The sequence below is a fragment of the Carcharhinus amblyrhynchos genome, chromosome 27 (genome assembly GCF_965287045.1).
Source record: "Carcharhinus amblyrhynchos chromosome 27, sCarAmb.v2.hapA, whole genome shotgun sequence".
In the NCBI taxonomy this organism is placed as follows: domain Eukaryota; kingdom Metazoa; phylum Chordata; class Chondrichthyes; order Carcharhiniformes; family Carcharhinidae; genus Carcharhinus; species Carcharhinus amblyrhynchos.
This window is the reverse complement of record NC_137350.1, coordinates 26281517-26308784: the sequence shown is the minus strand read 5'-3', so window position 1 is coordinate 26308784 and position 27268 is coordinate 26281517. Positions and strand designations below refer to the sequence as shown.

General features: G+C 44.1%; 1 protein-coding gene across 1 annotated transcript; it reads left to right on the top strand.

Annotated features, from left to right (window-relative positions):
• The first annotated feature begins 641 nt into the window (after positions 1-641).
• Positions 642-24397, top strand: ifi35 (interferon-induced protein 35). The gene is made up of 9 exons (XM_080213723.1): positions 642-728; positions 2571-2648; positions 4761-4919; positions 7312-7428; positions 7668-7815; positions 9037-9143; positions 14820-15006; positions 20153-20265; positions 22593-24397. The coding sequence occupies exons 1-9, from the start codon at positions 726-728 to the stop codon at positions 22791-22793; spliced, it is 1113 nt and encodes a 370-aa protein (XP_080069849.1). The 5' UTR covers positions 642-725; the 3' UTR covers positions 22794-24397.
• The last annotated feature ends 2871 nt before the right edge of the window (positions 24398-27268 follow it).

Here is a 27268-nt window from a genome sequence, read left to right as displayed (position 1 = left end):
TGTACCGGCTGAGGTTATTCGTGAAGGCCCGGCTTCTCAACCTTCCCTGAGGTGTAGTGATCCGCAGGCTAAATCACCGCCACTTATTTCAAAGGGGAGAGCAGCCTATGGTCATCTGGGACTCTTTACCTTTTGGGCAGGTGAGGTGTGTGCTGATTGCATACAACACTGACTGTAATACCTGTCTGCTCCCTCTACATGCAAAGTGTAAATACTCCTTTTGCTTTTACCAACTGAAGTTGATAGCTCTGTTAATGTGTAAACATTTAAGCACCTTCTATAACTTGTTATGAAATATTCAGTGTGTCTTACATGTATTAAATCTTATTCATGGGGTCATGATTGGTGAGTGAGCCCAATTTCAATCTTGTGGGCAACTGAGATGAAGGAGGGCCACCCACGCAGCCCACTCACTAGCCTGGGTCGCCCATCACCGATTTACAGCCTTTGTCATTTTGAGCACAGGAGGTGACATTGGAGGGGGTCTGAGGGATGATTTATCACTGATTTCAGAGATGGGGGTAACATCAGCAAAGCATTGAGGGGACAGCAGGATTTGAACCAGTATTTAAATCTCCAGCAAGGCTCTGTCCTTCCGCTTTGGGCTGACGGATATTTGCTACAGGATTGCTGCAACCCTAGTGAGTTTCACTTTCCCTGAAGGTAGGTGGTAGGGCGAAATTGGCAGATTTTCTGCTGCTTCCCTGCGCCGAGGGTTGAGTTTGATGGTAAGTTCTGAGGGGGGTCCTTGGACTCTTTAATAGTGATGGGGAGGGGGTGAAAATGGGGGGACGGGTGTGTGTGAAACGCTGATCCTTTAGTATTTCTTCTTTAGAAAGGAGGCAAACTATACGCGAGAAAAACAGGGAAGCTTAACAATTTTCCGATTTCACATCCCAGTTGCTGGAAAAGACAGCGAAATCTTGGTTTTATACTGGGGGGGCGGGGAAGGTTCGCATTCTTTAGTAAACTGGAAAAGTTTATGGGGGGCAAGGGGAAGGAGAAACATTGGAAATGATAATAGTTTCGATGTTGCTACTAAAGAAACGAAAGTGAAAGTGATCGTTATTATTTTAATACAATATTTCATAAACTGCAACAAAAATAGTTAGAAACAAACTTGGCTAGGCGTCTTTAACGTGCAGGAGATCTTTAATCTTGTTTTCCTTTGTACAGTGTGTCATTGTTAAACTGGTGAATTCCCTTTGGTGTTTCTTACACGTGCAAACGCGGGCGAGTTTATTTGATCTTGGCATCTGTCCCTGGGTTAACCCCTATCATCATTCCGCCCTCACAACCTTCATTCCTCTCGCTCCTTTATTATTCCCACTTCCATCACCTACCTCCCCCCCCCCACCCCGCTTTATTTCTCCATCTCTCTACTTGCTCCTCCATTATTCAGCACTGCTCTACCACCCCTTCCTGCCCCCTTTTTATTCCCCCTTCATTTCCCCACCTCTCCATCCCTCCTCTATTTACTCCTCACATTTCAGCATTCCTCTATCACCTCACTACAAGAAGGATCTGGAAGCTATTGAAAGGGTGCAGAGGAGATTTAAAAGGATGTTGCCGGGATTGGGAGGCATACCTTATGAGGGTAGGTTGAGGGAGCTAGGTCTTTTCTCCCTGGAGAGACAAAGGATGAGAGGTGACCTGATAGAGAAAGGTTCATAAGATGTTGAGAGGTATAGATAGGGTGGATTCTCAGAGCCTGTTTCCCAGGGCTGAAATGGTCGCTACAAGAGGACACAGGTTTAAAGTGCTGGGGAGTAGGTACAGAGGAGATGTCAGGGGAAAGTTTTTCACTCAGAGAGTGGTGAGTGAGTGGAATCGGCTCCTGTCGGTGGTGGTGGAGGCAAACTCACTGGGGTCTTTTAAGAGACTTCTGGATGAGTACATGGGATTTAATGGGATTGAGGGTTACAGATAGGCCTGGTAGGTAGGGATATGATCAGCGCAACCTGTGGGCCAAAGGGCCTGTTTGTGTTGTAGTGTTCTATGCTCTATGTTCAAATCCCCATGACACTAAGGGACAATTTAGCATGGCCAATCCACATTATTTGAAAGTGAGAGGAAACTGGAGCACCCGGAGGAAATGCTCGCAGACATGGGAAGAATGTGCAAACTCCACACGAACAGTCAACCGAGGCCGGAATTGAATGTGGTTTCCTAGCACTGTGAAACAGCAGTGTCAACCACTGTGCCACCCTAATTAAACATTAGGATCATTTATTGAAAACGATATTAAAAAATTAACAGGAAGAAAGTTTTCAGGAAGCTTTTTGTTCTCATAGTGCAAAGAAAAATCCAAACTCCAATTGTCAGATTGTTGTGTTTAATTTCTGTGCCTTGGGTTGGGATTTTTTACATTACGTCCACCTGAGCAGGTAAGAAAAAGCCAACTCATCTGACCATGTTGCACTGAGCGCTGCATGGGGATATCAGTCTAATGCACAGGCTTTGTCTGGTGTCAGTCTTGAACTTATAAACCTCTGAAGTAGAAGTGAGAACTATATTACCTCAGCCAAAGTGGCAACTCTGTAAGAGCGTGCGTCTGCTTCATTTTGCAGGATTTCCTCAGTCAAATCGTGAACATGGATGATGCCTTAAAGCTGGAAGCAATCCAACAAGAAATCAAACGTCACAAGGTCAGAATTAAAATGATATTGTAAAGAATAGGATTACAGTTTCTCTGAGTTGGCATGCCACTGAGCTCTGTGTGTTGCAACATCGTGAATGGCTTTGAGAAGATCCTTCTCAGTATCTCCAGTAAAATAACAAACACCCTTTAGTCAATGTATTTAGTAAAATATTGTTAACATTCACTGGAATTTAACATGCAGATGCAGGAGGCAATTAGGGAGGCAAATGGCATGACATGCTTTATTGTAAAAGGGTTAAAATAAGGAATAAAGTAAGAAAGTCTTGCTGCAATTATCAAAGGTTTTGTTGAGGCCAAATATGGAATACTAGATACAGTTTTGTTCTCTTTGCATTTTTTTAAATTCATTAATGGGACATAAATGTCACTGGCTGGTCAACATTTATTGCCTATCCCTAATTGAGAGTCAACCACATTCCTGTGGCTCCGGAGTCACATGTAGGCCAGACCAGGTAAGGATGGCAAATTCCCTTCCCTAAAGGACATTAGTGAACCAAATGGATTTTTCTGAAAATCAACAGTGGTTTCATGATCCTAGATATTTTTTATTGAATTCAAACTCCACCATCTGCCATGGTGGGATTTGAACCTGTTTCCTCAGAACATTAGCTGAGTTTCTGGATTAATAGTCTAGCGATAATGCCAGTGGGCCGTCGCCTTCCCAGTGAAAGGATATACTTGGTAACCTAAGAAAGGATATAGTTGCTTCAGAGGTGGTGCAAGGAAGGTTCACTGGATTGATTCCTAGGATGAGAGGGATATCCTAGCAGGAGTGATTGACCAGAATCAACTTATGTTCTCTGGAGTTTAGAAGAATGATCTCATCAAACCCATAGCCACTGCTATCTATCAGGACAAGGGCAGAAAGTGCATGGGAATATCACTGGAAGTTCCCCTCCATCCTGATTTGGAAATATAACACCGTTACTTCACTGGATCAAAGTCATGGAACTCCCTCCCTAGCAGCACTATGGTTGTACCTACACCACACTGACTGCAGCAGCTCAAGAAGGCAGCCCACCACCACCTTCTCAAAGGCAGTTAAGGATGGGCAATGGACAAGCCAGTGAGGTTCAAATTCCATGAATGATTTTTAAAACAATCTTATTGAAATAAAAAAAAATTCAAAGGATTGATAGGTAGATGGTGAGAGGTTGTTTTAGCAAACTAGAAAAACTAGAACTCAGGTTCATGGTTTCGGGATATGGGGTTAGCCATTTAGGACTGAGGTGAGGAGAAATTTCTTCACTTGGAGAATTATGAATCTTTGGAATTGTCTAGGCCGGAGGCTCATGGTTGTTTATTCATTCAACATATTCAAGACTGAAATTGATAAATCATTGGACGCCAAGAAGGTCAAGAAATCTAGAACAGGGTGAGAAACCGAAATTGAGATAAGAGATCAGCCATGATCTTAATGAATGAATTGGTGATCCATATGACATACTCCTGCTCCTATTTCTAATGTTCTTATATTGTGTCCTTATCATAGAATCCCTACGGTGTAGAAGGAGGCCATTTGGCCCATCAAGACTGCACCAACCACAATTCTAGTCAGGCCCTATCCCTGTAACTCCACATATTTAACCTGCTAGTCCCAATGACACTAAGGGTCCATTTAGTGTGGTCAGTCCACCTAACCTGCACAACTTTGGACTGTGGGTGGAAATCGGAGCGCCCAGAGAAAACGCATGCAGACACAGGAAGAATGGGCGGACTCCACACAGATAGTTATCTGAGGCCAGAATGGAACCCGGGTCCATGGTGCTGTGAGGCAGCAGTGCTGATCACTGTGCCGCCATACCTTAATAAAAAGATGTACAAACTCTTATTCCACAAGGGTTTTGATGGGATTTGTGGGAGGGAGAAGTTAGAAAGGATGGAACTTGAAATCTACTTCTTTTCTTATTAAGAGTTAAAAACTTAGATTCTGAATTCCAATGGAAAGAAGGATGTTTAATCTGAAAATGCAGCTCAGGTTCATCAATATCCAAATCATTCTTAAGATATGGATTGACATTTGTAATTTTCCATTCCCATTGTGGGGACAGGTTGATGGTGGAGTTAGTCAGTAATGGATCAGCTTTTGTCTTGCCAGGTCTCCCATGATGCTCTGCAAAATGACATAATGGAGTTGGAGAAAGTTAAAGGTGAGCAAGAACAGAAGAGAATGGAAATAATGGTCCGGGTTGAACGACTCCAAAAGAGTATGGAGGATGACAAATTGGAAAAGGACAGGCAGGATTTAAACCTACAGGTTGGCAACTTTGCAGTTTGTATTTATTTTTAGTTGTGGCTGCTTACATATTCTGCACTGAATAGAGCTCATAGAATCCTACAGTGCAGAAAGAGAGCATTCAGCCCATCAAGTCTGCACTGACCACAATCCCACCCAGGCCCTATTTCCATAAACCTGTTAATCCCCCTGATACTCAGGTCAATTTAGCATGGCCAATCAACCTAACCCACCCATCTTTGGACTGTGGAAGGAAACCCATGCAGACATGGGGAGAACATACAAACTCCACACAGACAGTGACCCAAGCCGGGAATCCGACCCTAGCACTGTGAGGCGGCAGTGCTAACACTGTGCCACAGTGCCGCCCCAACTAACTACTGGAAAGCATAGTCAATTTAATGTTTAAACTGTTGAAGCAATACTGTTGTCAAATTGTGCAATTCACCTGTGACCTAACCACATGTAGACAGTTGCCACAAGCATTCAGAGCAGTAATGATTTAGGAAGGAATTGGTGAAACAACAAGAAGATCTGTTTTTATTTTAAATATATTGAACTGGGTATTCCTTCGTAAGGATACTTAGGAAAATAGCCACGGTTTGCATTTATAAAGCATCTATAATTTGGAAAAAAAGTTCTTCTAGACTTTCCACTGGAGTGTAATCAAATAGCAGGTGATGCTGATCCACAGAGGGGGATGTGAGAACAGGTGAGTAAAGGACTGCTCAAAGACATAGGCTGAAATTTTCCAGCCACTCCAGCCAGCAGGATTTTCCAGTCCCACCAATGGTGAGGCCCTACCACAGACCCGTGCTAGTGGAGGGCGGGAACATTGGGAAAACCCATTGTCCGTGACGGTATTGGAAGGTCCCACCCCCTGCCCAATGGTGACCTGCCTCCATCGCTAAACACACCACGGCAGAGGCAAAAATATCCTGCTCAGGGTTTTAAGGTGTGTCTTAAAGGAGGAGGGAGATGTTTAGGGAGGGAATCCCAATGCTTAGAAGTCTTGACAGTTGAATTCACAGCCAGCAGTAGAGATTAAAAGCAAGAATGGGCTAAAGGCTAAAGAATGAGAAGAGCAGGTATCTGGGAGGGACTGGAGGAGGTTACAGAGACAGGGAGGACGAGCAGGAGAGGGTCCTGGTTGATGTGCAAAGATACCCATATATTTTTAAGAGGGTGCACCTTAAAACTAGCCAATTACTCTATACCTCAACACAATGTGATATATTAGTCCCATAACTTGCAGACAGTTTGCAAGCAGCAGGATAAAGATCAGATATACTATTCTGGGTAAATTTATCAGTATATAATCTTATGTACAAATAAAGAACACACATTATAGTTTCACGAATCCTCGTGTATGATTGGTACTTATATGTTGAAAAGGAGACTGGCCATCCAGAATCTGTAGGAGGCCAAAAATGACCATGGACCAACACATGTGAAGTCCACAGTCACTAGTGCCCTCTTAGGGCATGGCATTTGGAGAGAGCAAGGGCTAGAGAGAGTGAGAGCTAGATAGAGAATGAGAGAGAGAGAAATAAAGAGGAGTGAGAGCTTGTTAGAGAGTGAGAGAGAGAGGAATAAAGAGAGAGGAGAGAAAGAGAGTGAAAGCTGGAGAGAGAGTGAGAGAAAGAGAGCGGGAAACAGATATAAAGAGAGAGAGAGGAGAGAGAAAGAGCTGAAAAGAATAAGAGCTGAGAAAGTGAGAACTAGAAAGTGAGAGAGAGAGCAGAGAGAGAGAGAGCTGGAGAGAATAAGAGCTAGAGAAAGTGAGAACTCTAGAAAGAGTGAGAGAAAGAGAAATAATGAGAGAAAAAGAGGAGAGAGCAAGAACTAGAGGGAGTAAGAGGAGAGAGAGAGAACAGCGAGAGAGAGAGAGAGAGAATCTTGACTTGTCCTCCACGGGTTATATTACAAAGAGAGAGTACCTAAAGCACAGTTGTATTCCCTAGCTGATGTGATTGAGGTTTTCACGATATTAAGGGGAACAGATTGGACAGTTTGTGAAAAATTATTTCCATTAATTTGGGAGTGTAGGATGAGGGGAATAGCCACAAAAATTAATGCAAAGTCTTTCAGGAGTAAAATTAGGAAATATTTCTTTCAACAAAGGATGGTAAAGTTTGGAACTCTGCTGCAAATGGTAATTTTCAGACCAACTGTTGATTTAAAAATAATAGATTTTTATTACCTAAGGGCAGCAAAGAATATGGGACAAGGCAGATGTTTGAAGCCAAGTTGCTGATCAGCTAGACCTTATTGAATGGCAGAACCAAGAATGGCTGAATGGCCTCTTCCTGTTCCTTACATCCCAATATTTCTATTACTAGAATCTGCTTTGTGTTGCAAACAGTCTCAATGATTGCAGTATTTTTTATCGATTGTGTGTATCCTTGCTCAGGAACGAATAAATGAAGCAATGGCTGAGAATGACACTCTGCTGAAGGAGCAAGATAATATACGTGAGGAGTTAGCAAGGTTTGAAGAAGAAAGATTAGAACTGGAGAAGCAGCTCAAGGTAAGATAACAGTGCTGTTCCATTAGGTGTTCAAAGATATGTGAGGAAAGAAAAACGCCAGAAGTGATTATAAGCTAGGATTGTGTAATGTTCAGACTCGGTTATACTGTATGGTCCAACCCAAGTGTGGAATATCCTAAAGGCTCCATCCTGCTGGTTATACACATTTACACAAATACTCCTTATTTGCTTCCCATGTCACACACATTCATTTTCCAGCTTTCTTGAAATCCCTGCAGATTTCTTCCTCCATGCCTCAGAAGCGATGGATTTTTAATGGCAATACAGAGGAAAATGGCAAACCAGGAGTAATATTTGACCTAAAGCCATTCATTCGGTACCCAATCAGAGGGGGCTCTGCATTGATCACATTCGAGGATGAAGCAGGTAGGAAGTAATCCAGTAAGAAAAGTGGAATCTGTCATAGTGTGTGTCAATTGTATAGAAACATAGAAGATAGGAGGAGGCCTTTTGGCCCTTCAAGGCTGCTCCGCTATTCATTACGATCATGGCTGATTATCCAACTCAGAAGCCCGATCCTGCTTTTTCCCCAGAACCTTTGATCCCATTCGCCCCAAGTGCTATATCCAGCTGCCTCTTGAATACATTCAATGTTTTGGCATCAACTACTTCCTGTAGTAATGAATTCCACAGGCTCACCACTCTTTGGGTGAAGAAATGTCTCCTCACCTCCATCCTAAATGGTCTACCCTCAATCCTCAGACTGTGACCCCTGGTTCCGGACTCCCCCACCATTGGGAACATCCTCCCTGCACCTACTCTGTCTAGCCCTGTTAGAATTTTATAAGTCTCTAATGAGATACCCTTCTCATTATCTGAACTCCAGTGAAAACAATCTTAACCTAGTCAATCTCTTGATGTGGAGATGCCAGCATTGGACTGGGGTGGGCACAGCAAGAAGTCTTGCAACACCAGGTTAAAGTCCAACAGGTTTACTTGGTATCATGAGCTTTTGGAGCGCTGCTCCTTCATCAAGTGACTCACTTTTTTACATGACGATAGTAGGTGCCACTAAGAAATGCAAGGGATATTATTGTATCACGTCTTTACAGATCATGTGCAATGTATCTGGAATTTGTGCCTCGGATTAATGGCTATAGTGTGAATCCATCCAAAGTTGCCACAGCACGGTGCACAGTGATTAGTGCTGCTGCCTTACAGCTCCAAGGACCCAAGTTCGATTCCCGACTTGGGGGAGTGGAGTCTGGAATTTATACATTCTCCCTGTGTCTGCATGGTTTTCCTTGGATTCCTCCTACTGTCCAAAGATGTCCGGTTGGTGGATTGGCTCAGCTAAATTGTCTGTTAATGTCAGGGGGACTAGCTAGGGTAAATATGTGGGGTTGCGGGGATAGGGCCTGGGTGGGATCATTGTCGGTGCAGACTTGATGGGCCAAATGGCCTCCTTCTGCACTATGGGGATTCTATGATTCTACGAAAGTTAACACAATATTGACAAAGTGGTTAAGACTGTACGAAATATCCATGTTTCTCTTTGCATTATGTGAAATGACCAGTAAATATTGTTGGAAACATAAAACTGGTTAACACTTATTCCTTAAGAAATATTTCATTTTGCTTTTGCAGTTGCCAGGAAGGTACTGGACATGAAAGAGCACGAGATTCATTTAGGAGATTGTCGAATTAAGATACAGGCTCACCCCTTGAAGCTATCGATGTTAGAAAATATTGAAGTAAGTCTTAGTCTTGACTGGGAATGTCATGATGATAACAGATTGTGTGTATGTGTGGACTTGAGCATTAGACATAATACTGTATTTGGACAAGATACTGTAAGATACACTCTGCGTTACATATGGGGGTTGCCTGAACTAAATCCCTGAGTCGCCACGCTCCGGCGCCTGTTCGGGTACACTGAGGGAGAATTTAGCATGGCCAATGCATCCAAAGAACACATCTTTCAGACTGTGGGAGGAAACTGGAGCACCCGGAAGAATCCCACTGCAGAATATACAGACTCTGCACAGCCAGTGACCCAAGCTGGGAATTAAACCCACGTCTCTAGCACCGTGAGGCAGCAGTGCTAACAACTGTGCTGCCATGCCGCCAATTTGGCATGGAATTTTTTGGAGCTGATATAAGCCATAAGTCATAGGAGCAGAAGTGGGCCATTCAGCCCATCAAGTTTGCTCCACTATTCAATGAGTTTGAAACATATACTGATGGACAGCGTCTACTTTTGGACGGGGCGATGGAGGCACAGAAAGCACAGCCTCAGGCTTTACTGTTGTTCACTGCCAGTGTTTTGGTGAGGGAGACTTTCAAGACTGAAATAAAGTAAAATACTGTGGATGCTGGAGATCTGAAATCAAAGCAGAAAGTGCTGGTAAAACCCAGCAGGTCTGGCGACATCTTTGGAAAGAGAAACAGAGTTAACATTTATGACTCGTCTTCAGAAGACTTTTTTAGATATTGCCTGACACGATAGGAGAGGTAGATTATGAACATGGGGTGAAAGCTTTGAAGAATGATTATGTGGTGATGTCAAATGCCACATTCCAAAAGCAAGCTTGCGATCAGGTGAGATGGAATGGGGGGGGGAAACAGTAACCCAATTTGTGACCTTTTTGACACTGAGATTGGATGGATGCAATTATATCACGATGGATCAAGAAACCAGATAATTAATCAGATGGTCCAACATTGCAAGTTGGATAAGTTGAGACATAAGCTGCTGGAACGAGGAAGTGTTCAAAGAATCCCTACAGTGCAGAAGGAGACCATCAAGGCTGCAATGACAGAGCATCTTACCAGACTCATCCCCCGCCCTATCCCTGTAACCTCACTCATTTAGCCCACTAATCTTGCTAACCTTCGCATCTTGGGACACAAGGGGGCTATTTAGCATGACCAATTTATCTAACCTGTACATTTTTGGACTGTGGGAGGAAATCCACACAGACACAGGGAGAATGTGCAACCAGCATGCAATCAGCCGAGGCTGGAATTGAATCCAGGTCTCTGGCGCTGTGAGGCAGCAGTGCTAACCAGTGTGCCATCGTGATTTAATGTTGGATAGCACTTGGAAAATCAGAACTGGAAGCAGCGGATGGGCAATCTCACAGTGTGAAACTTGGTGCCACCTCTGCCATTGGCACAGCTAAAGTTGAGGTTAACAGAGTGGTACAACAGAACCCAGATATGGGTAAATCTCAACAGTAAAAGTTTGAAAGAGAGTTTTTCGATGTGGCACTATAGAAAAGATGCCTGCTGCCCTGCCAAGGAGAGATATGCAGACAATATAGGAGCAAAAGTCCTTTAGCCAAGAAATGCAGAAGAAAGCTGAACAAAGAGGAAAGTCTGAGAAACCACACATAAAGGATAGAGAGGTGAGCACAACTGTGAGACAGGTTGAAGAAGATGCAAAGGATGAGGACACAAAGAGCAATCATGGACTCATGTTCTATGTCAATAGGAGTAACCACCGTAAAAAGTCTGACAACACCAGGTTTTAATCCAACTGGTTTATTTGATAATAGACTCACAAGCTTTCGGGTTAGTCCCTTCGTCAGAATGTCACCTGACGAAGGGACTAACCCGAAAGCTTGTGAGTCTATTATCAAATAAACTGGTTGGACTAAAACCTGGTGTTGTCAGACTTTTTACTGTGTTTACGCCAGTCCAACACCGGCATACCCACATCATGACTACTATCAATAGGAGTAACCACAGGAAAGTTGATGGTGTTGCAATGAATAGATTCAGGCAGTGACTGTCATTGGCAGAGCACTGTGGCAGGAACTGAAAACAAAGAGAGCACATCTGGAAAATGTGTCAAAAAGCTCCCTCAGTTCACATCTAAAACCTTACCCCAAACTGTTGGATTACAGATGTGAGAGCTGGGATCAGAAGGTTGAGGCAGTATTTGTAGTGATTGAGGTTGATGATGAATTTCTTCAAAGCAGAGAAACTGTCTATGCCTTGGGAGGTGCTACATATCAGATTGAAAATGAACCCTGTACAGTCCTGCATGATGCTCTGGGAGGAGTTTGGACCAGTGCTTCAGGGAAGTTACAAAACCGCCAAGTGAGATTAACCATTGACAAAATGGTGAGGCCTGTAGCTTAGCCTGTACGCAGAATATAGAATCATACAATCCTTACAGTGCAGGAGGAGGCCATTCAGCCTGCACTGACAGCAATCCTACCCAGGGACTATCCCCATGTATTTACTGTGCTAGTCCCTCTGACATTAAGGGCCAAGTAGCATAGCCAATCCACCTAACCTGCACCTCTTTGGAGTGTGAGAAGAAACCATAGCACCTGGCGGAAACCCACATAGGCAGGTGGAGAATGTGCAAACTCCGCATGGACAGTGACCTGAGGCTGGAATCGAACCCGGATCCCTAGCACTGTGAGGCAGCAGTGCTAACCATTGTGCCACCTCTATCTTTCGTGTCAGACACAGCGAATTGGAGTAAAGATGAAGAAAGCGATTGACCAATACATGTGTCATGGTATTATCACTGAACTAGTAATCCAGAGACCCAGGGTGATGTTCTGGGGACCTAGGTTCAAATCCCACCATGGTAGTTCGTGAAATTTGAATTCAATAAAAATCTGAGATTAAAGGTCTCATGATGACCATGTCGATGACATTGTCGATTATCGTTAAAACACATCTGGTTCACTAATGTCCTTTGGGGAAGGAAATTTGCTGTCCTGCCCTGGTCTGGTCTACACGTGACTCCAGGCCCACAGCAATGCAGTTGACTCTTAAATGCTGTCGTGGATAGGCAGTAAATATTGGTCCAGCCAGCAATGCCAACATCCCATGAACAAAATTTGCGGTGGTTAGCACTGCTGCCTCACGACGCCAGGGACCCAGGATCAATTTTGGTCTTTGTGCGGAGTTTACACATTCTCCCTGTGTTTGCATGGGTTTCCTCCGGGTGCTCTGGTTAACTCCCACACTCCAAAGATGTGTGGGTTAGGTTGATTGATTATACTCAATTGTCCTTTAGTATCAGGGGGTCCTAGCAGCGTAAATACATGGGGTGAAAGAGATAGGGCCTGGGTGGGATTGATGTCAGTGCAGACTTAATGGGCCAAATGGCACTGTAGAGATTCTAAGATCATAGAGCAGTTGAAGGACCAACACCATAGGTGAACCCTGTTGTGGTAGTGGTTCAACCAAATAGTCACATCAGACTCTGTATTGACTGGTGAATGAAGTATTAATGAGGGAAGATCACCCAATTCCCACCATGAACAAAGTCTTTCAAGCAAGTCTTTTCTAAATTAGACTTAAAGTGGGGATATCACCAACTGGAAATTTATCCTGATTCAAGGAAGGTGCCAACTTTCATCACACATTGTGGACTTTACCAATACAAGAGTTGCTGTTTGGCATCAGTGACACAATGGTTAGCACTGCTGTCTCGCAGCGCCAGGAACCCAGGTTCAATTCCGGCCTTGGGTGACTGTCTGTGCGGAGTTTGCACGTTCTACCCATGTCTGCATGGGTTTCCTGCGGGTGCTCCGGCTTTCCTCCCACAGCCCAAAGATATGTGTCTTAGGTTGATTGGCCATGATAAATTGCCCCTGACTGTCAGGGGGATTATCGAGGTAAATTTGTGGTGTTACGGGGATAGGGCTTGGGTGGGATTGTTGTCAGTGCAGGCTCGATGGGCTGAAAGGCCTCCTTCTGCACCATAGGGGTTCTATTATCAAAGCAGAGATTTACCAACAGCCAGTCCATAACCAAGGGATTCTGGGAATGGCCAATATCTCAAATTACACCATGATTCAGTAAGCCAGTAGAGAGGAATAAAACAAGAAGCTGAGATTAGTATTGGCTGATTGCAGTCAGCAGGACTTGTGGTAAATGCAAACAAGTGTTTGATGGGTGTGACAGAGCCAATGATCAGGGGGTATAAACTCAGGAGCAGGGGTAGAAACAATCCAACCAATGACAAGATGCAGAGGCACAGGAACCAGAAAATGTCAGCAAAATGAGAGGTTTACATCAAGTGGAAAAATCATGGATATGTTTTTAACCTAATGAGAGAGGTACGTCATGTTGATAGCTGGCTGTATGTGTGGACTTGAGTATTAGATACTATACAGCATTTGGATAAAATACTCTGTCATACACCTGATCTGAGGGTGCCAGGTGGAAGATCAGATAGCGTATGTTCAGGCCATGTAGCATGGCAGTTAAATTATGTTGTTTTTGTAGTTAAATCTGTGACGTTGAGTGTTGTTCTTTCAGCCTGTGACATGCAGGGATGTGTACAATTTTCACTGAATGGCCACAAGGTGGCACAGTGATGGACTCATTGCAATGGAGCCTTTTACTTCAGAAAACCAGGTGCAGAATAATCTCGGTCCCTGCAAATGTCTCTGCTTTCTAGCTAAAAAATTGGCATCAGTGACCTATGTCATAGTTTGCTTACTATAGCCATAAACAAAGCCACTAAGGTCATTGTCTGTGACTGTGACCATAATGCATCATTGCCCTTCAACCTTTGACACAATTAAGCATAGTACCCTCATCCAATGTCTTTGTCCTGTTCAGACTGATGGGACTGCCCTCACTGAGATCCACATGTGACCAACCGTACCCAGAGCACTTTCAGTTATGGTTACTTGTCCCAACAACCATCCTGTCCCTACCAGAGTCCTTTCAAAGAGGCCTGTCCAGTCTTCTCCTCCTCCCAACAAGTTACTTCTTGGTGCCATCGACCGCAGATAAGAGAACAGCTTTCGCAGATTGAGGTTCAACATCATGAGGGGTCTGGGCAGAGTGGAAAGGGAAAAAGTGCTCCCAGTTGGTGGAAGGATTTAGAACGTGAGGGCACAAAATTAAGGTAATTGACAAAAGAAGCAATTTAAGATGTGAGGATAAATCTATTCAGGCAACGAGAGTGTATTGGAGGCAGGTTCAACTGAGGCATTCAAGAAGGAACTGGGGAGAATATCTGAAAAGAAAGATTGTATAGGATCATGGGGAGAAGGATGAGATGCATTGCTCATTTGGAGAGCTGGCACAGCTTTCATGGACCGAATAGCCTCTTTCTGCATTGTAACAATTCTGTGAAGTATGCAGTTGACCGTCAGCTGTTCTTGGTCGGCACTTCTGTTCCCCCCCCGCCCACCACCAATGTCTCTTGAGTTGCCTAACTGCTAGTCTGACCATTTCACCTTTTGCTGCCAAAAGTGTGAATGACGTTGCTATCACATCACATAGTGTAGCGGCTTCACAATGGAACGCAGTCCGATACTGTATTATTAGTTTTGCCTTGTGAGATTCACATGGTCAGTTGTGCGTTCTGACCTGCGTTAAACCCCACACTCAATCTCCATCAGGTAAGAGGACTGACGGCTACAAATGTCCTTTCCCTGCAGATACTGACACGAGTGTGTAAAAACCGAATCCTGGTTTCAGAAATCCCAAAGAATATGCCGGACAACCAGCTGCTTGACAAATTGGAACTGCACTTCAGCAAACAACGGAATTCTGGAGGAGAAGTGGATGACGTTGAGCTGCTGGAAGATTCCGGCAATGTTGTCATCAAGTTTGCGAGTGAAGGAAGTAAGATAACAATTGCAAAGAAATCTCTGAAAGTATGCAAATTATACCCTGCAGTAGCCTTTACTTTGGTCCATATGCACAAAGAAGTTACAACATGAAAAAAGACCATTTAACCAAACAAGTCTGTGTCGGTACTTACCCTCCAGAGCAAATAATCACATTTATCTACCCTATTTCCATGTCTCTTTATTCCTTTTCTACTTCATCCACTTTTCCAATCTGTTCTTCAATTTGACATCATTTCTGCCCCAATAACTAACCAATGAGAGCCTCATTGGTCTCTTGCATTTAAGCTTGTCTCTGTGGCCACTTGTTCTAGAACTACTTTTCTAAAATTCATTCAGGGGACCAGGGCATCGCTGGCTGGCCAGTATTTATTGTCCATCCCTAGTCACCCTTGAGAACGTGGTGATGAACTGAGTGGCTTGCATTTCAGAGGGTATTTAAGAGTCAACCATATTGCTGTGGCTCTGGAGTCAGATACAGGCCAGACCAGGCAAGGATAGCAGATTTCCTTCAATAAAGGGCCATGAATGAACCAGATGGGCTTTTCCGGCAGTCAACAATGGTTTCATGGTCAACAGTAGATTTGTAATTCCAGATTCTTTTATTACATTCAAATTCCACCATCTGCAGTGGTGGGATTTGAACCCAAGTCCATGAGCATTAACTGAGTTTCTGAATTAATAATCTAGCGATAATACTACTAGGCCATCGCCTCGCCATACTTCAGACTATTACTGTCTGCTCATTTGTACTCCCGTCGCATCCCTTCATTAATGTAATGATGTAATCTGTGCAGCTATAATGGGAAAAGCCCCAGTTTTCCTCCTTTTGTGTGATTCACCCTAGCAAACAGCTTTCTAATGAATCTCTTTTAAGAACATAAGAAATAGGAGCAGGAGTAGGCCATCTAGCCCTTCGAGCCTGCCCCGCCATTCAACAAGATCATGGCTGATCTGAAGTGGATCTGTTCCACTTTCCCGCTTTCTCCCCATAACCCTTAATTCCCTTGTCTATCAGAAACCTATCTACCCGTGACTGAAATATATTTAGCGAGGCAGCCTCCACCACTTCAATGGGCAGAGAATTCCAGAGATTCACCACCCTTTGAGTGAAGACGTTCCTCCTCAACTCCGATCTAAACTGCATTCCCCCCCCCCCTATTTTGAGGCTGTGCCCTCTAGTTCTGCTATCCTTTCTAAGCGGGAAGAATCTCTCTGCCTCTACCCTATCTAGCCCCTTCATTATCTTGTAAGTCTCTATCTTATAGAGACTTACAAGATAAGCCTTCTAAACTCTAACGAGTAGAGACCCAGTCTATTCAATCTCTCTTCATGGGCTAACCCCCTCATCTCCAGTATCAATCTGGTGAACCTTCTCTGCACTCCCTCCAAGGCCAATATATCCTTTTGCAAATGCGGTGACCAAAACTGCACACAGTACTCCAGTTGCGGCCTCACCAGTACCCTATACAGTTGCAGCAAGACCTCCCTGCTTTTATATTCTATCCCCCTCACGATAAAGGCCAACATTCCATTCGCCTTCTTGATCACCTGCTGCACCTGCAGACTGGGTTTTTGCAATTCGTTGGGTTTTTGCTCTCATTCTAAAGCCTCAAATGCTTTTTAGAACATAAGAACATTAGAAATAGGAGCAGGAGTAGGCCATCCAGCCCTTCGAGCCTGCCCCGCCATTCAATAAGATCATGGCTGATCTGGCGTGGCTCAGTTCCACATTCCCGCCCTCTCCCCATAACCCTTAATCCCCTTGCCTATCAAAAACCTATCAACCCGCTTCTTAAAAATATTTAGCGAGGCAGCCTCCACCACTTCAACGGGCAGAGAATTCCAGAGATTCACCACCCTTTGAGTGAAGAAGTTCCTCCTCAACTCCGTTCTAAACCGCCCCCCCTTTATCTTGAGGCTGTGCCCTCTAGTCCTACTGTCCTTTCTGAGCGGGAAGAGCCTCTCCACCTCTATCCTATCCATCCCATTCATCATCTTATATGTCTCAATGAGATCTCCCCTCATTCTTCTAAACTCTAACGAGTACAAGCCTAGTTTATTCAGCCTCTCCTCATAGTTCAACCCCCTCAACTCCAGTATCAGCCTAGTAAACCTCTTCTGCACTCCCTCCAAGGCCAAAATATCCTTGCGTAAGTGCGGCGACCAAAACTGCACACAGTACTCCAGCTGCGGCCTCACCAGTGCCCTATACAGCTGCAGCAAGACCTCCCTACTTTTATATTCAATCCCCCTCTCTATGAAGGCCAGCATCCCATTTGCCTTCCTGACCACCTGCTGTACCTGTAGGCTGGGTTTTTGCGACTCATGCACAAGGACCCCGAGGTCCCTCTGTACCATCGCATGCTGCAGTTTTTCGCCATGTAAGTAATAGTCCTTCCTACCATTATTCATACCAAAGTGGACAACCTCACATTTGCTAACATTAAATTCCATTTGCCATTTCCTGGCCCATTCGCCCAGCCTATCTAGATCCTTCTGCAGACTCTCCACACCCTCTGCACAATTTGCCGTTCCACCAATCTTGGTGTCATCAGCAAATTTCGACACCGTACACTCGGTTCCCTCCTCCAGATCATCTATATAAATGGTAAATAGCTGAGGCCCCAGCACCAACCCCTGGGGCACTCCACTAGTCACCAACCGCCAATCCGAATAGCACCCATTGACCCCCACTCTCTGCCTCCTATTTGACAGCCAATCCTCTATCCATGCTAACACCCTACCCCCAACTCCATGCCCCCTGACCTTCTGCAATAACCTCTTGTGAGGCACCTTGTCAAATGCCTTCTGAAAATCAAGAAACACCACATCCACCGGCTCTCCTCTATCCACCGCCCTAGACACATCCTCATAGAACTCCAATAAATTCGTCAGACACGACTTCCCCTTAACGAAACTGTTTTTAATAGCTTGGAGCCTGTACTGCTCACAATAATCTAACTGAGGTATTACTGAGGTTTTATATTGGATCAGATTACATGTTATAAATCTCTGCATCCACATATTTGATTATGCTGATGTATAACCTCACAGGGCGTTGTTCATGCTTGGGCTCAGCATACCATCTGTGTGTACCATCTACAAGATGGAGTGCAGAAACTCACCAAGGCTCCTTGGAAAGCACAATTATCAACCAATATCATGTAGGAAGACCAGGGCAGCAGGTACATGGGAACACCACTACCCGTGTTCCCCTCCCAATATATTGCTGTTCTTTTATTGTCATTAGGTCAAAATCATGGAACCCCCTCCCTACCAGCACTGTAGGTGTACCTACACTACAGGGACTGCAAAGGTTCAAGAAGACAGTTCACCGCCAGCTCCTCAAGGGCAATTAGAAGGGGAAATAAATGCTGACCTACCCAGCGACGTTCGTGCCCCATAAATGAATAGAAAATACAAGTTGATTATCCGGAGCTTTCCTAACAGCAGGTTAAAATAGAGAATGGTGAAATGTGTGGACCAGAAAGGTCTCGTACTTGATCTTGGGTCTGTGCTCAGGTTCCCTGATCGCAGCTTAGGGTGGTGGCTTACAAGTGGCCTCAGTGCTGCTTCAGGGCTAGGTAGGAGAAAGTTAACCAGGGTTCCCACTCCTGAGCATGACCGGATTCTTGTCTTGTGTAAACCAGAAATGCCAAAACCATTGAGAGTCACTGATGTGGAATACCTTTAAAGTTAACCATGTAAAAAGAGGATGGGGGTGGGGGGGGGGGGGGGGGGGGGGGGTGTGGGGGAGGGCGGGCAGGGTGAAATGGGCAGCTCCCTCAAACCCCTCACATTCTTACTGGCCATCACCAGTTGAAGTAACACCCCCTCCCTCACCACCCCCTGAAGAACCAAGTTGTGTTGACCTTATGGACTGTCCTGGGAGTCACCCCTGGTATCAGTTGGTTTGAAGAGAGGGTAGACTTTCGCTTTAACGATCTCGTGATTGAATGTCAAACAATGGGCTTGCGGGGAAGTCATGGTCAGGACTCACGCGTGAAGAAGAGTCCCTCGAGTGATAATTTCTCACAGTATTGTAACAGCTTGCAGCATCTATGATTTTAAAAAGCGATAGCGGGCTTATTAACAAAACAAAAATCAATTGTGAGGAATTGTGATCAATCCTGCATCTTTCCAGCTCTGTGAAGCTCAGCCAATCACTGCCTCAACCAGATGAGGTTGGGTGGTGGTGGTGGTGGTGGTGGTGGTGGTGGGTGGGGGGGGGGGGGGGTGGGTAGAGGAGTGGCGGGGGGGCTTAATATGAATCCAGCCATCCCCTTACACACTCATTTCGTCCCATCCCACAAATTGCCTGAATTCAAAGGTCATTTATACCCATAACTCAAACAGAACAGAACATAATGGCACAGTGGTTAGCACTGCTACCTCACAGCGCCAGGAACCCCGGGTTTGATTCCAGCCTTGGGTGACTGTGTGGAGTTTGCACGTTCTCCCTGTGTCTGCTTGGGTTTTGTCCAGGTGCTCCCACAGTCCAAAGATGTGCGGGTTAGGTGGATTGACCATGCTAAACTCCCTCTTAGTGTCAGGGGGACTAGCCAGGGTAAATGCATGGGGTTATGGAGATAGGGCCTGGGTGGGATTGTGGTCGGTGCAGCCACGATGGGCCGAATGGCCTCCTGTTGCACTGTAGGATTCTATGGATTTTAATAAAAAAGGAAGATATTTATGCTCCTTGCCTGAAATTGTTGAGTTTTTGATCTTGGTTTGACCCACTGATCTAATTGAAGAGTGGAACAGCTTGGAGGGGCTGAATGTTCTACTCTTGTTCCTTCGTTCCAATGGAAAATCAATCAGCGATTGATGTCCTGAATGAAGAGAACATTATGCAGTTGGGTTTGATGCGATCTCCCCCAACCCCTTATTTGATTGTCACAAAGCTTGTAGGACCTGAGCAATGTGAACAAACCCAAGAATGAGTCACCTTCTCCCACTGCGCTGACCGTTGAGTGTTTCAGGAGAGGACCAGAAGTAGAAAGGAGCGTGCAAATGATCTTAGGAACTTCTACAAAGTGATCGCAACAATAACGAACAGGAATTGCTCAGGACTGAAAACACTTGCAAGATATCGCAGGATACAAAACTGAGCTTCATTTATTTCCACTTTCTTTCAGTTGCGGAGAATTTGACAAGGAAAGAATTTCACCAGGTGGAGTTTCGGGGAATAAAGAAAAGTGTCCCAGTGAGAGTTTCACCCTTTATTATTGGTGAAATTGTCAAAACAACGGTATGGATAAAATTGTGATCTGTCATTTATATTTTCCTTATTTTAAAGCAATCAATATTAAGTAAACTACAATATGTAGAGACAGAAAAATAGGATATACCTACATTACATATCACTTCTGGATAGAGATTGTACTGGGTTATGTGGCAGCCTCTGGCTGCTTTTAGAATTGATGGTGAGACTGCGGGAGAATCAGAGTGACACTAATCGCTGGTATTAAGACCCAGGCCAGAGATTCCAAGGTGTTTTATGAAGTTAGCCTAGACACTAAGTTTTACATTTATTTTTGGTATTGGTGAGCATAAGGTTTTTCACTCCAGGTATAATCCAAGTGTCTCACTAAGAAGCTTTATCAAAGTTTATTTAAGAACACAGTTAAATGTAACGAGAAGAATTAGCTTAACTTTTACCAATGACAAGACTTAAACGTAACAGAGTATTATCCTTAACAGCTGGCTATCTCCTTTGTTCTAACATAAAACAACCCCACAGACAAATTTCCTTCTTCAGACTAAGTTAGCACTAAAGCAAGTATGATATGGATTTTGCAACTTTTAACACCTATGTGAGTTGCTCCTTTGAATATTGGATCAAATCTCCGAGGCTCCCCAGTCTTAAAATTTCCAGAAAGTCTCTGGAGAGAGAGAGACAGAGACAAAGAGACACTGCTTTCTTCCACCAGCTTCTGGCAGCAACTGAAAAAAACCTAAAACTAGAATGCTGTGTGGGAAAAAAAAACCTGTCCTCGGTCACATGACAAAAACTGTCAAGTAAACTCTGCTCAGCAATCCCAGGCAACTTTAAAACCACAGAACACTGCATTAGTACAAATGAAAATCAACAATGCTTCAATTATCCTGATTCCGCAACAATAAAAGACACCTGTCACAGACAACATGGTGCCGACAAAATTTCAGGGCAGAGAAACATGATCCAACACACAACTCTTAAAGGTACAGTCACACTGGGAAAACTTGAAGCAAAATTTGATAAAATAAACAATTAGGGCACAGGGGATCATGGAGTAACAGATCCAGCACACTGACCCAGGAATAGAGAGTAATAGTTCCAGCACATTGATCCAGGAATAGGGAGTAGCAGACCCAGCATTCTGATCCAGGAATAGGGAGTAACAGATCCAGCACTCTGATCCAGGAATAGGGAGTAACAGATCCAACACTCTGATCCAGGAATAGGGAGTAACAGATCCAGCACTCTGATCCAGGAATAGGGAGTAACAGTTCCAGCACTCTGATCCAGGAATAGGGAGTAACAGATCCAGCACTCTGATCCAGGAATAGGGAGTAACAGATCCAGCACACTGATTCGGGAATAGGGAGTAACAGTTCCAGCACACTGATCCAGAAATGGGGTAGTAACATTAACAATCCTTTATTTAGGTGTCAGGGCAGTAATATTTACAACATAATTCTAGGTTGATCTTAGCATTTTTTTAATGTTCTTTCTCCAGTGTCGTGGGCCACTGGGACCTTCTCCACATTGCTGGTTCCTCAAACATCACTTCCCACTTTTCACCTTTAGCTTTTCAATCTTACTGTGTTGTTGTTGTCTGTCTCTTTTTCAGATTTTTCTCTCATTGTTCCCTTTATCACATACCAATAATTACACCAATGAACTAACTTCTATTGTCCGTCCAAGCATTTGACACATGATCCTGTTTTCTGGAGAGACAATAAGCCAACGTTTCAATTTCAAGCTTTCTCTCTCCACAGATACTGTTAGACTTGCTGAGTTTCTCCAGCAATTTCCATTTTTGTTTCAGATTCCAGTGTCTACAGTTTTTTGACTTTATCCTGTTTCTTTTCCTGTGTCTGGTTTTCTTCCTTTACCCACTCCTTGCTCTATTAGTGGTGGCACGGTGGCATAGTGGTTAGCACTGCTGCCTCACAGTGCCAAGGACTCAGGTTTGATTCCCAGTTTGGGTCACTGTCTGTGCGGAGTCTGTACATTCTCCCCATGTCTGTGTGGGTTTCCTCCAGCTGCTCCAGTTTCCTCCCACAGTCTGAATGATCTAGTGGTTAGGTGCATTGGCCATGCTAAATTCTTCCTCAATGAGCCCGAACTGGCTTCGGAGTGTGGTAACTAGGGGATTTTCACAGTAACAGTGCAGTGTTAATGTAACCCTACTTGTGGTCCTAATAAATAAGCTTTAAACTTTTTTATTCCTTTGTAAAGAGTGCTGTTCATTATGATATTGCCTGTTCTTTTTTCACAGTTGTTGTCTGACTTGCTGAATATTTCCTTTTTGACTTTCAGCATTTGCAATAGTTTATTTTGATTGTAACATTCTATTGCTTTACCCGCAGCTATGTGACATTATTTCCAAAAAGAGTGTCCTGTTTACTGGAATTCCAGATATAATGGATGAAGAAACCTTTCAGGACTTTTTGGAAATACATTTCCAGAAGCCCAGTAATGGAGGTGGTGAGGTGGACGCTTTCACGTACATTCCTGAGGGGAAAAGTGGAATAGCATGTTTTGAGGTGGATGATGAGAATGAAATGTAAAGATTCACCGCTGTGCTACATATGACTCATTGCCCTTCCTATTTGATATTGCAGACAATGTTAACTTGTGCAGAAACATATCTAAATTTTCCAATTAGCTTGAAGTAAAATGTTGATGGTTGTATGTGATTTTAAAATTAAAGGCGATACAACCAGAAGCCCCCTTCTGAAGTCAGGTGCCTCACCGTTCCTTAAAGTGTGTTGGCCACCAGATCTCCCTCTCACACCCACCTCTCTCCAGAGACCCTAATCGCCCCATCCCCTCGAGCCACAACCCCTGGCCCACCCAGCCCTGTCCACCATGGGACCACTTGAAGTTACCTGGGTGTCCAGTTTCTGGACTTAGGGTGGAATTCTCTGGCTGTTAACACCCTGCTGTTGCTATGCCAGCAAAAATTGGTGCTTCGCCAATTTCTCATTCACTGCAGCGGGACTGGAGAATCCCAGCTGGGGGCGAGGTCGAAGAATCTGGCCCTCAGTCTCCAACGTCTTCTTGAACGTCATCTTATATCCACTGCAGTGCTGTAGCTGCAGGGACTGGACAGCTGCTGGCTAATCAGTTTGGCCAGCAGTTCTCTAAGGCGGGGCTTCCTCCTCAGTGACCTGCCAGTAGCCAATCAATCTTCATTGGAGTGTAAGTTGTCTATGGGGCAGGCAGATGTGTTCCCCGCTGACGCATCCCTCAGATGGCTGAAAACCAGAGCCCCAACATCCAAAAAAGTCAGACATGTTCTGCAAGATACTCTCATTCTCTCTGTAACATGGCTGAGCCCAGGAACTAATGGGATGTGAAACAGGGGTGCTAACTCCTGCCCTCAACCAACCGAATAGATAAGCAAATATTGGAAATTGGAATGCATTGCTTCATTGTGAATGTCAAAACATCACCCTTCCATTGGTAGCTGAAATACCCCTTAAATTAGACTGCTTTATACGTGTAGAATATATTGAAATAAAAGGTAAGGTCATGGTTTAACTAAAGAATCAGATTACACTTATTTCTGGTGAACATGGACTAAATTTGATAATCTAAGTGTCTATTACAAATCTTACCTGAGCCTCGGCCTGACGCCTGTGGTTTTTTTTTATATAATAATCTTACGTTTTGAAGTCATCTCTTCAGCTATATCCGATCCAATGATGAAAGGTCACAGAGTTGAAAAGTTCCTCTCTCCAGAGATGGTCTCTGACCACCTGAGTTCTTGCAGCCTTTTCCTGCTGTTTCTTAAATGATGACAGAGGTGTAGCTTTCACAATTTACATCTTTTTCTGCAGAAGCTGCCTCAAAGGTGCCCAGGTTTTGGAAAGAGGAAGGAGTCCAAACTCCTCTTGACCAAGTTCAATGTCTAAGCTTTGCTGGGCAGTTGCTGAAGCCGGGGGTGTGGGGCTGCTTCTGTCCCTTCAGCATTGGATCTGATATAGCTGAAGCGATAACTAATCCAGTGTTGAAGCTGAAATGTTGTGTTTGTGTGAAGGATGTACGAAAATAAATACTATTTGACTTCGATCATTCTTCTTGTAAACAATTAGCCAACATGCTTACTAAAATATTTGCCTCCTCATGAGTTATCTAAAATAATAAATCATCACAGTTTTCAGTTGTCTATGAATGGTAATACTGTTACATATTGAATAGGTATCCTGTTTATATCCCTAGAGAAAGATACACCAAAACAAACACAAATAGGACACTAGACATGTGTCTTCATTCTGGAACAATGCAAATGGCACCCTTCCAAGGCTTAGGCCTACCATTGGCTAAATAATCAAAGCCTGCATTTGACTCTATTTTGCTCAGTCCAACTGCTAAATTATCAGATTATCCATAGCATGCTACAGTGCAAAAGGAGGCCATTTGGCCCATCAAGGCTGCACCGACCATAATCCCACCCAGGCCCTATCCCCATAGCCCCATGCATTTACCCTAGCTAGTCCCCTGACACTAAGGGGGAATTTAGCAGGGCCAATCCACCTAACCTGCTCATCTTTGGACTGTGGGAGGAAACCGGAGCACCTGGGGGGAACCCAAGCAGACACGGGGAGAACATGCAGACTCCACATAGACAGTGACCCGAGCTGGGAATTGAACCCAGGTCCCTGGCGCTGTGAGACTAACCACAGTGCCACCATGCCACCCTCCAGAGTATCCTGGGTATAGCTGAAAAACTCACAGCATGACTTTGTTTCTTTAGTCCTTTGTACAAAAAACATCTGTGAACGATATGCTTTGTATAGCGCACAACAAACAATACTTTGCACTGAATGTTAATACATGTGACAATAATAAATCATGTCAAATCAAATCAAATATTTCTGCTAGCGTGCAGTCACCAAACCATTATGTCAGCATTTGATTAAGCTACAACTAACCATCAGAACATTCCTGTCCCGCCTGTAATGGGAATCGGCATAAACCGTGTGCAAAGGTCCATTGACCTCGGATAGGATTTTCCGACTTTGGGGCAAGCGCAGTCAGAAAATCCCACCCTTCGTGTTTCAGGAAGACTTTGATAAATGGTTCAGCTCATGAGGAGCATTAAATTCATTATCAGCAACAAGTTTCTCTGTCATATGGAGATTTTACAGACCTCACTTGAGGACTACCTGGTTAGTAGTGGGAAAATTTCTTAGCTGCCACTTACGGCATGTTTAATCACTGGTTAAATCCCCTATAAAAGGTATGTTTATCTTTTAGTTCTTTATGAATGTTATTCCATGATCTAGATGATCTTAAATTTAAATGACTCTTTACAATTACATTAGAAATATTCATAGAATCCCTACAGTATAGAAGGCGGCCATTCGGCCCGTTATGTCTGCACTAACCACAATCCCACCCAGGCTCTATTCCCGCAACCACACGCATTTTACCCAGCTAATCCTTCTGATGATTGCGTGGCCAATCAACCTAACCTGCACATCTTTGGACTGTGTGAGGAAACCCATGCAGACACGGGGAGAATGTGCAAACTCCAACAGACATGACCCAAGGCCAAAATTGAAGCTGGGACCCTGGTGTTGTGAGGCAGCAGTGCTATCCAATGTACCACTGTGCTGCTCCATAATACTGTCACACCATAATACTGTCATGTAAAATCTTTTAAATTTACCTGTTCTAATAAAATCAGTGAATTTTTTTTTGCTGTTTTTTCCTTTGCATTTCCTCCATTGTCAAAGAGAGAAGAAAATTAGTTTGAAGCTATCTCTTTAAAAACAGCGACGAAGATTATAAGTGACATTTGATTTACTTTTCTGAGGCAATATTGAATAATAATTAAAATGCACGCTTTCACTCACACATGCTTCAGTCAACACAGCCTTTGAATGGCTGCAAAGATTTGACAGCCTCCAAGTTTGGTCTTTGGGTTTCAATGTGTTATTTCTCTTGCACTTGGTGCAAAAGATTACTGCCATCAGCAAGGTCTCATTTGCTCTCAATTACAGCGTGATTTCATGTGCACAATACCTAGAGAGATTCTTCTTACTGTATTTAGTTGACTCATGTGTCACAGTTTTCCCCCCACCATTCATGACCTCTGGAATTTCAGAAAGTAATAGAATGAATGTTCTATCAAATTACGGCTTAGACTGTAAACCATGAAGCAGGTTTCATAAAAAATTAACAAATGAGCAGTAACAAGACAATTGTTGTAGTTTCAAGAGCTTCTTGTCAATTCAAATGTGGCATGTGACATGATCCTCCATTAATTCACAAATACTATACCCAGATCAGCATTCATATAATAATTATAGGTGAGGTTTCCTTGGACAGATCATAGAATCCCTACAATGCAAAAGGAGGACATTTGGCCTGGACTAAATCTGCTTCGACCACAATCCTACCCAGGCCCTATCCCCATAACCCCACTTATTTACCCTGCTACTCCCCCTGACACTAAGGGACCATTTAACACGGCCAATCCATCTAACCTGCACAGCTTTAGACTGTGGGAGGAAGCTAGAGCACTTGGAGGAAACCTACGCAGAATGTGCAAACTCCACGCAGATAGCCACCTGAAGGCAGAATTGAACTCAGGTCCCTGGCGCTATGAGGCAGCACTGCTAATCACTTGCCAGACCCTATTACAATGGTCTCCAAAGAATGAAGAACATGATACAGGTGCCTCCGACACGTTCTCTCCATTATCCTTGAAATTTATCCAGGAACCAATGAAATTGAACATGTAAACTTCAAAATTCAAGGTGCTTTCATTCACTCAAGGGATGCGGGCATTGTTGGCTAAGCCAGCAATTACTGTCCAACCCTAGTTGCCCTTCAGAAGGTGGTGGAGAGCTTTTTGAACCACTGCAGTCCATGTGGCATAGGTGCACCTACAGTGCTGTTAGGGAGGGATTTCCAGGATTCTGACACAGTGACAGTGAACGAACGGTGAGATATTTCCAAGTCACATTGGCGGGGTTGGGGGGGGGTGGGGTTGAGGGGTTGTCAGGAGGTTGGGGGGGGGGGGGGTTTC